The 10,000-nt window shown below is 51.2% G+C and overlaps 1 protein-coding gene across 2 annotated transcripts in view; it reads left to right on the forward strand.

Moving 5' to 3' along the window:
- LOC110515808 (receptor tyrosine-protein kinase erbB-4) overlaps positions 1-10,000 on the forward strand; it is a 479,351-nt gene that overhangs the window by 428,374 nt on the left and 40,977 nt on the right. Inside the window, exon 20 of one of the 2 annotated variants that reach the window (XM_036982454.1) lies at positions 899-1,084. In XM_036982454.1, coding sequence (XP_036838349.1) covers positions 899-1,084 — 186 coding nt within the window. The remainder of the gene's footprint in view (positions 1-898; positions 1,085-10,000) is intronic. The other variant, XM_036982455.1, reaches the window with a different exon arrangement.

A 10,000-nucleotide genomic window follows, 5' to 3' on the forward strand; every position in this document is an offset into this window, starting at 1 on the left:
GGCTGTGTGTAACTAGAGTAGAAGTCAGCCAGGCTGTGTGTAACTAGAGTAGAAGTCAGCCAGGCTGTGTGTAACTAGAGTAGAAGTCAGCCAGGCTGTGTGTAACTAAAGTAGAAGATAGAGGGAGGCTGTGTGTAGCTAGAGAGAAGATAGAGGGAGGCTGTGTGTAACTAGAGAGAAGATAGAGGGAGGCTGTGTGTAGCTAGAGAGAAGATAGAGGGAGGCTGTGTGTAACTAGAGAGAAGATAGAGGGAGGCTGTGTGTAGCTAGAGAGAAGATAGAGGGAGGCTGTGTGTAACTAGAGAGAAGATAGAGGGAGGCTGTGTGTAGCTAGAGAGAAGATAGAGGGAGGCTGTGTGTAGCTAGAGAGAAGATAGAGGGAGGCTGTGTGTAGCTAGAGAGAAGATAGAGGGAGGCTGTGTGTAACTAGAGAGAAGATAGAGGGAGGCTGTGTGTAACTAGAGTAGAAGATAGAGGGAGGCTGTGTGTAGCTAGAGAGAAGATAGAGGGAGGCTGTGTGTAGCTAGAGAGAAGATAGAGGGTGAAATAATGGTGAATGGGTGTCGGTCAAAGGTGTCTGTGACACCTACACACACACCCTGCCATTCACTACACTACACTGCACTACACTACACTGCATTAAACTACACTACACTGTCATTTACTACACTGCACTACACTACACTACACTACACTACACTACACTGCATTAAACTACACTACACTGTCATTTACTACACTACACTGCACTACACTACACTACACTACACTGCACTACACTATAACACTTGTATTTCCCCTTCCACCTGTGTGCACTTGGCTGTTTGCTCTGTATACTCCTCCATCCACAGTGTTCTGTCAGATTCCCCAGGCCTGAGTCCCTATCTATCCCCACCAGGAGGCTCTGATTATGGCCAGCATGGAGCACCCCCACCTGGTCCGTCTCCTGGGGGTCTGCCTGAGCCCCACCACACAGCTGGTCACCCAGCTCATGCCCCACGGCTGCCTCCTCGACTACGTCCACGAACACAAGGACAACATCGGCTCTCAACTGCTGCTCAACTGGTGTGTCCAGATCGCCAAGGTAGGATGACACTGGGGCTGTCATGAGGGAGGGTGTGTGTTTGTGTGTGTGTTTGCGTGTTCGGTCAGTGTTCAGCGCAATTCAGAGTCCACAGACGCAGAGATGTGACAGTCCATCGTCCCATTGTGACATAGCTACGTGGCTCTACCACCATCCACGGGGAGGCACAGCCGACCGCGCACCTCCCCAAAATTCACAACCATCGCGACTCCACCTACAAGTCCTCTATTCATTTCAATGTGTAACAGCTGGAAAAATAGCTTGAGCCGAAACTGAGAATTCAAAATGTATGAAAGCCAACGGTCCAATATACTAGAACACAGCTGTGTACACCTACACATTTTGGACTTTGATAGGCGTTTTACACTTGAGCTGAATGATCTTAAATCCATAGAACCATAGAACACCATGGTTATACCTGAGGAATGCTATCACTCTCCCACAATCAACCATTACCCAACAATATCAATATCACCACCTCTTTACCAATAAGTGACAGAATCCAGAACCCCAATCTCTCCCTCTCCCTCTCTCTCTCTCTCTCTCTGTCGCTCTCTCTCTCTCTCTCTGTCTCTCGCTCTATCGCTCTCTGTCGCTCTCTCTCTCTCTCTATCTCTTTCTCTCTGTCTCTCTCTCTCTCTCTCTCTCTCTCTGTCTCTGTCTCTGTCTCTGTCTCTAGCTCTCTCTCTCTGTCTCTGTCTCTAGCTCTCTCTCTCTCTCTCTCCCTCTTTCTCCGTCTCCCTCTCTCTCTCTCTCCGTCTCCCTCTCTCTCTGTCTCTGTCTCTCTCTCCGTCTCTCTGTCTGTCTCTCTCTATCTCCCTGTCTCTCTCTCTCTCTCTCTCTGTCTCTAGCTCTCTCTCTCTGTCTCTCTGTCTCTGTCTCTGTCCCTGTCTCTCTCTCTCTCTCTCTATCTCTCTCTGTCGCTCTCTCTCTCTCTCTCTCTGTCGCTCTCTCTCTCTCTCTGTCTCTGCCTCTGTCTCTAGCTCTCTCTCTCTGTCTCTGTCTCTGTCTCTAGCTCTCTCTCTCTCTCTCTGTCTCTGCCTCTAGCTCTCTCTCACTCTCTCTCCCTCTTTCTCCGTCTCCGTCTCTCTCTGTCCCTGTCTCTCTCTCTATCTCTCTCTGTCTCTCTCTCTCTCTCCCTCTTTCTCCATCTCCCTCTCTCTGTCTCCCTCTCTCTCTGTCTCTGTCTCTCTCTCCGTCTCTCTGTCTCTGTCTCTCTCTCTGTCCCTGTCTCTCTCTCTATCTCTCTCTGTCTCTCTCTCTCTCTCCCTCTTTCTCCATCTCCCTCTCTCTCTGTCTCTCTGTCTCCCTCTCTCTCTGTCTCTGTCTCTCTCTCCGTCTCTCTGTCTCTGTCTCTCTCTCTCCCTGTCTCTCTCTGTCCCTGTCCCTGTCTCTCTCTCTCTCTCTGTCTCTCTCTCTCTCTCTCTGTCTCTCTGTCTCTCTCTCACTCCCTGTCTCTCTGTCTCTCTCTCACTCCCTGTCTCTCTCTCCCTCTCTGACACTGTATCAGGTATGGTTTGAGTTCCCCTATTAGAGCAGCATTAGACAGTCTTTCACCAGCTCTCCGCAGGCTGTCAGTGATAAGAGGCCTGCAGGCTAACGTGCTGCTATCGCCGGCTAGCTCCCATTCCCTCCACTCCCTGGGATGGATGATTTAAATGAGCTTGAGGAACAGAGTACTTAAGCAGGTACTTATCGAAGTAATTGGATTTGATTTAACTTGTGGTGGGGAGAGCGGCTGGAGAGCTGGGGGAAAGTGTGGCAGAGGGAGAGGGATATGGGGGTTGTAGGGTCGACAGGGAGGAGATGACCCTTACCATTATGGCATTCAGCTGAATAGGGAGTACGGCATCCGTATTAGGATGAGGATAGAGGATGTCCTAATATGGATGATGTACGTACCATTCACCACTCAGCCACTCCCCATAGAAGTAGGGATGAGGAAGGAATGGTGAAGCGTGTTGTATCAGGCTAAAGGCTGTTCTGCAGGGAAGCGTTGGATGGTTTTTGATAATCCTTCTTTGTAAAATGGTAATGTAATGATGTGAAGGTAGACGGCTGTAGTCACTGATTCTCTGATAGACTGTTTTATATCAGCCAATAAATCAATGAAGAAATGTGTAACACAATGCGTTGTTTACCCAGTCATTTACCCCCACATGTTGTGGAAGAAATGTTAGATGATCCTCCCACCCTCCTCTGGCTTGCCATACATTATTCCAGAGTTGTTCCTCAAGGTCAACCTGAAGAGATTAGAAATCTCATTGGCCACCTCCTCTTGACCTCAAGTACCTTCTGGATCCATCTCATTGGCCAACTGTTTCTCTCCTCAGACAACCCAATCACACACACATGAACATGCATTCACATGAACATACACACATATGAACATACACACACATGGATATACACACACATGGACATACGCATGCACGCCCACACACACACACATAGGCCTCCTGGTGGCACAGTGGAACAATTACATGGACAGAGAAGATCATTGGTTTGAATCTCACTGATGGAGTGTCACAATAAAAATACATGTGTTCACATGATTAATGCCTCAGGAGATGTATTCCCATTTGTCCTATCTGTGCTGTGAGTTCAAAAACCTATTCCTGAAACATTCAGTGAAAGTTATAAGGAAGTTATTCAAAACATCCAAATAGCCTATAATTTCTGTTCTCAGAGGGTTAATAAAACCTCCCAGGAAAACTTTCAAGGAACCAGAGTAGAACATTCTCAGAACCACTGCAACCTAAAAATAAACGTTCCCAGAACAGGTGAAATTTCCATGCCTCACTGCCCACCTCCCTCCAACTCTCTCACTCTCTCCCTCCATTCCTGCCTCCCAACCTCTAGCCCTTTCCCTCTCACCCTCACCTCCCTCCCTCTCTCCCTCCCTCCCAACCTCTAGCCCTTTCCCTCTCACCCTCTCTTCCTTCCCTCCCTCCCTCCCTCCCTCCCTCCCTCCCTCCATCTCTCCATCCCTCCCTCCCTCCATCTCTCCCTCCCTCCCTCCCTCCAGCTCTCCATCCCTCTCAACCCTGGTGGCTAAAAGGTCAAAGACCGCTCTATTTCTCTCGTTAAAGACTGCTGTAGTCTGTCCCCATGAGGCCCAGCGATGCTACCCGACTACAAACTGAGAGCTAAAAATAGAGTTTAAAAAGAGAGAGATAAAAACGTGTTTGAGATTAGATTAGCTGAGAAGACATTAAACCTCCAGCACAGGGAAGTTTCCAATGCATAAAGTAGACTGGATCAACTAGGCATTTGTGAAACGAGGCAACGGGTGACGGGTCTCCCTCTCGCTCCAGTCAGCCTTTCCCATTCCAGAGTGGAATAATATTCATGTGATGGTTAGGTTTGGGTGTATTGTAATGAGGAAGTCAATCATTGATTTAAACATGGGGGTGGAGATGGTGGTGTGACTTGGCTCCCTCTCTTCCATGCTGCATGGGCACAGTGCTGATGGAATGGACTCCATCTCTCTGTCCCACAGATAAACAGGGAAGGGCTGGAGCGAAGGCTAGGACTGGATCTGGGGCTTTGAAACAAAACCAGGGAAATCAGAAATACTGTGAAGCATACAGACTTACTTGCACCTTATCCAGGAAAACACCTAAATCGTCTCAGTCTGACAGCACCATCCACAGACATTTCAGCTTCCACAACTAGGTCTCAAACTCGCTGTCCATCAGTCTTCTCTAATAATCTCTGCACACACGTTTTCCAAACCATTCTGCCAGTTAGTGTAGCAGCATAGCCTCCATGCTAACCTCCTCTAAATAGAATAGCAGCATAACGTCCATGCTAACTTCATTTAGTTAGCATAGTAGCATATCCTCCATGCTAACTTCCTCTAGTTAGCATAGTAGCATATCCTCCATGTTAACTTCCTCTAGTTAGCATAGTAGCATATCCTCCATGCTAACTTCCTCTAGTTAGCATAGTAGCATATCCTCCATGTTAACTTCCTCTAGTTAGCATAGTAGCATATCCTCCATGCTAACTTCCTCTAGTTAGCATAGTAGCATATCCTCCATGTTAACTTCCTCTAGTTAGTGTAGCGGCATAGCTTCCATCTGCTGCATCTCCTGTCCACCACTTGATTTACTTTCATTATCAGCACATGCACATCCTCCCTCCTCCATCCACCTCCTCCCTCCACCTCTTCCTTCCTTCCTCATCTCTCCTCCCTCCACCTCCTCCCTCCTTCCTTATCTCTCCTCCCGCCACCTCCTTCCTCATCTCTCCTCCCTCCAGCCCCTCCCCCTCCCTCCTCCCGCCGTCCTCATCTCTCCTCCCGCCACCTGCTCCCTCCTCCCTCCTCCCTCCTCCAACCTCCCTCTATCTCCTCCCTCCTCCCTCTACCTCCTCGCTCCCTCCTTCCTCATCACTCCTCCCTCCACCTACTCCCTCCTTCCTCCACTTCCTTCCTCCTCCCTCCTCCCTCCACTTCCTCCCTCCTCTCTCTTCCCTCCACCTCCTCCATAAACCTCCCTCCACCTCCTCCCTCCTTCCTCATCACTCCTCCCTCCACCTCCCTCCCTCCTCTTCCTCCCTCCTTCCTCATCACTCCTCCCTCCACCTCCCTCCTTCTCTTCCTCCCTCCTTCCTCATCACTCCTCCTGCCACCTCCTCCCTCCTTCCTCATCTCTTCTCCCTCCACCTCCTCCCTCCTTCCTCATCTCTTCTCCCTCCACCTCCTCCCTCCTTCCTCATCTCCCCTTCCTCCACCCACCCACCCCCTCCACCTCCTCCCTCCTCTCTCATCCCACCACCTCCCCCCCTCCTCCCTCCACCTCCTCCCTCCACCTCCTCCCTCCTCCCTCTACCTCCTCCCTCCTCCATCCACCTCCTCCCTCTCTCCCCCTCCTCCCTCCTCCATCCACCTCCTCCTCCTCCCTCCTCCCTCTACCTCCTCTCTCCCCCTCCCCTCCTCCCTCTTCCCTCCCCCTCCTCCCTCCTCCATCCACCTCCTCCTCCTCCCTCCTCCCTCTACCTCCTCTCTCCCCCTCCCCTCCTCCCTCTTCCCTCCACCTCCTCCTGCCACCTCCTCCCTCCTTCCTCATCTCTTCTCCCTCCACCTCCTCCCTAATTCCTCATCTCTTCTCCCTCCACCTCCTCCCTCCTTCCTCATCTCCCCTTCCTCTCCCTCCACCTCCTCTCTCCTCTCTCCTCCCACCACCCCCCCCTCCACCTCCTCTCTCCCCCTCCCCTCCTCCCTCCTCCCTCCCCCCTCCTCCCTCCTCCCTCCACCTCCTCTCTCCTCCCTCCACCTCCTCTCTCCCCCTCCCCTCCTCCCTCTTCCCTCCTCCCTCCTCCCTCCTCCTCCTCCCTCTTCCCTCCTCCCTCCTCTCTCCTCCCACCTCCTCCCTCTCTCCCCCTCCTCTCTCCTCTTCCCTCCACCTCCTCCCTCCTCCCTCCTCCCTCCTCCCTCCTCCTCCCTCCTCCCTCCCCCTCCTCTCTCCCCCTCCCCTCCTCCCTCTTCCCTCCACCTCCTCCCTCTACCTCCTCTCTCCCCCTCCCCTCCTCCCTCCTCCCTCCCCCCTCCTCCCTCCTCCCTCCACCTCCTCTCTCCTCCCTCCACCTCCTCTCTCCCCCTCCCCTCCTCCCTCTTCCCTCCTCCCTCCTCCTCCTCCCTCTTCCCTCCTCCCTCCTCTCTCCTCCTCCCTCTCTCCCCCTCCTCTCTCCTCTTCCCTCCACCTCCTCCCTCCTCCCTCCTCCCTCCCCCTCCCCTCCTCCCTCTTCCCTCTTCCCTCTTCCCTCCTCCCTCCTCCCTCCCCCTCCTCTCTCCCCCTCCCCTCCTCCCTCTTCCCTCCACCTCCTCTCTCCCCCTCCCCTCCTCCCTCCTCCCTCTACCTCCTCTCTCCCCCTCCCCTCCTCCCTCCTCCCTCCACCTCCTCCCCTCCTCCCTCCTCCCTCCTCCTCCCTCCTCCCTCCCCCTCCTCTCTCCTCTTCCCTCCACCTCCTCCCTCTCTCCCCCTCCTCTCTCCTCTTCCCTCCACCTCCTCCCTCCTCCCTCCTCTCTCCCCCTCCCTCCTCCCTCCTCCCCTCCTCTCTCCTCCCTCCACCTCCTCCCTCCACCTCCTCTCTCCTCCTCTTCTTTGATTAGTCAGTCAAAGTAAAGTACTGTATGTGCTCCTGACTTTTTGCCAGTGATCTCTGATTCGTTTGTGGAGGGTGTGTGTGTGTGTGTGTGTGTGTGTGTGTGTGTGTGTGTGTGTGTGTGTGTGTGTGTGTGTGCGTGTGTGTGTGTGTGTGGAGGATTTGCATAGTGCTGTTGGCCCCTCAGAGGGTTGGCTCCTCACTAACTCAGTGGTGGATATCCAATCTGCTTGGGTTTACAGGCCCCTCGGTGTCATTCTCCACCTTCTCTCTCTCTTCTCTCTCTCTCTCTGCTGAGCAAACACATCTCCTTCGGCCTCATTAGCACTGCCTTAAGTCCTTCCTCTCCTCCACCCATCCCTCCATCCTGCTCTCCATCTCTCCCTCTGTTGCTCCCTCGCTTCTTCTCTAACCCTCATTCTTCATCTGATCTCTATCTCCCGCACAGTCCTTGAATCCAAATGAGTACACATACACACACGCACATTAATATCCACACACATAAATACACCCAGCCACCCACCCAGTCATCCAGCTGTGGCCACCTTGGGTTGCTAAGTTGGGATATGCAATTTTGCATTCTCTCTCTCTCTCTCTCTCTCTCTCTCTCTCTTTACCCCCTCTCTCTCTTTCCCTCTCTCGCCCTCTCTCTTTTCCTCACTCTCTCTCTCTCTTTACCTCTCTCTCTCGATCTCTCTTTCCATCTCTCTCTTAACCACTATAACTGTATATAGCATCAAGGGTTCATGATGATTTTAATTAAAGAAAGCACTGAACACTGAATCAAAACAATAAACGATGACGTGAATTACCAAAACTGAAACAGTACCGTGTGGCCCAAACACTCACATGGAAACAAACACCCACAAACCAAAAGTGAAACCCAGGCTACCTAAGTATGATTCTCAATCAGATACAACTAACGACACCTGCCTCTGATTGAGAACCATACTAGGCCGAACACAGAAACCAAACATAGAAAAATAAACCTATACTGCCCACCCCAACTCACTCCCTGACCATATAAACATAGAAAAACAAACCTAGACTGCCCACCCCAACTCACGCCCTGACCATACAAACATAGAAAAACAAACCTAGACTGCCCACCCCAACTCACGCCCTGACCATATAAACATAGAAAAACAAACCTAGACTGCCCACCCCAACTCACGCCCTGACCATACAAACATAGAAAAACAAACCTAGACTGCCCACCCCAACTCACGCCCTGACCATATAAACATAGAAAAACAAACCTAGACTGCCCACCCCAACTCACGCCCTGACCATATAAACAAAGACAAAACAAAGGAACTAAGGTCAAAACGTGACAAACCACGTATCACCAAAACGTTACTTGACATATTATGTGAATTTGAATAGGTGCACTTGATTGAGCTTGCCCACCGTGCTGAATAGGCAGAGTGGTCCCTTTCAGAACTACACCAATGGTCCTATAGGGTGCAAACCCTGCCTATCCCATGTGCTTGGTGAGCTAAATCAAGTGCAACCGTACACAAACAAGACAACACATGGCCCTAGCCTCTGAAGAGCCCTCTCCCCCCCCCAGTCCAAACCCAGTAAACTGAAGCAACCAGCTGCTGTTGTTCCAAAGCAGATGATCAACTCTGAATCTCACCAGGAACCTTATGGGGGAATTAAATTACAGATAATGCAGTAACCAAACAACATTCCCTGCTATGCTTGGTGGCTGTACAGCTAACAGTACAGAAAATCCCCCTTCATGAATGTGTTCCATCCTCGTGTGTGTGTGATACCCGGGGCTGTGTGTGTGTGTGTGATACCCGGGGCTGTGTGTGTGTGTGATACCCAGGGATGTGTTTGTGTGATACCCAGGGATGTGTTTGTGTGATACTCAGGCTGTGAGTGTGTGATACTCAGGCTGTGTGTGTGATACTCAGGCTTTGTGTGTGATACTCAGGGGTGGGTGTGTGTGATACCCAGGGGTGTGTGTGATACCCAGGGATGTGTGTGTGTCTGCTGACACCACAGAATGATAGAGCAACTCTTCATCTCAGAGAGGGGATGGGGTACATTGATAAGCCCAGGATCTGTCTAATTATACTGTAGGATCAACCGGCCTAATGGATGCGTGAGGCAGGGATTTCCACTGGCACAGCCAAGGATTCAGAGGTGGGATTGAATCGGTCACCTCTTCTCCAAAGTCCATTTCAAGAGAATATACCAGCTCGAGTGCAGGTGTATGTGTGCATGAAGATGAATGTAAAGCTATGGGAAATATAGGAAATTCAGGACGCTGAGGTTTCAGATTTTGTCGACGGCACCAGAAGAGCCTCGGGGGTCGTTAGGGCTTCATTAACACGTGATTATGTTTTCCTGGATGTGGTGGGAATGGTGGGGCTCATGTTGTTGAGTTGAACAAACTGTTGGAGTGTTTCCCTGGATGTGGTGGGAATGGTGGGGCTTCATGTTGTTGAGTTGAACAAACTGTTGGAGTGTTTCCCTGGATGTGGTGGGAATGGTGGGGCTCATGTTGTTGAGTTGAACAAACTGTTGGAGTGTTTCCCTGGATGTGGTGGGAATGGTGGGGCTTCATGTTGTTGAGTTGAACAAACTGTTGGAGTGTTTCCCTGTAGTGTAGAAGAGACCTGTGATAGTATTATTTCTGAGTACTACTGAATACTAAATACTGGAGTCAAACCTCTTCCTCTCTTCCCACTAGAGAATGATGATGAGATGATAACAGTGGATCACTTAGAGCCGGGGGAGGACTGAGATGCTTGCCCTTAGCAGACATAATGACGGGCTTTACAGACAGCC

The sequence above is a fragment of the Oncorhynchus mykiss genome, chromosome 7, assembly GCF_013265735.2.
Source record: "Oncorhynchus mykiss isolate Arlee chromosome 7, USDA_OmykA_1.1, whole genome shotgun sequence".
Lineage (NCBI taxonomy): Eukaryota > Metazoa > Chordata > Actinopteri > Salmoniformes > Salmonidae > Oncorhynchus > Oncorhynchus mykiss.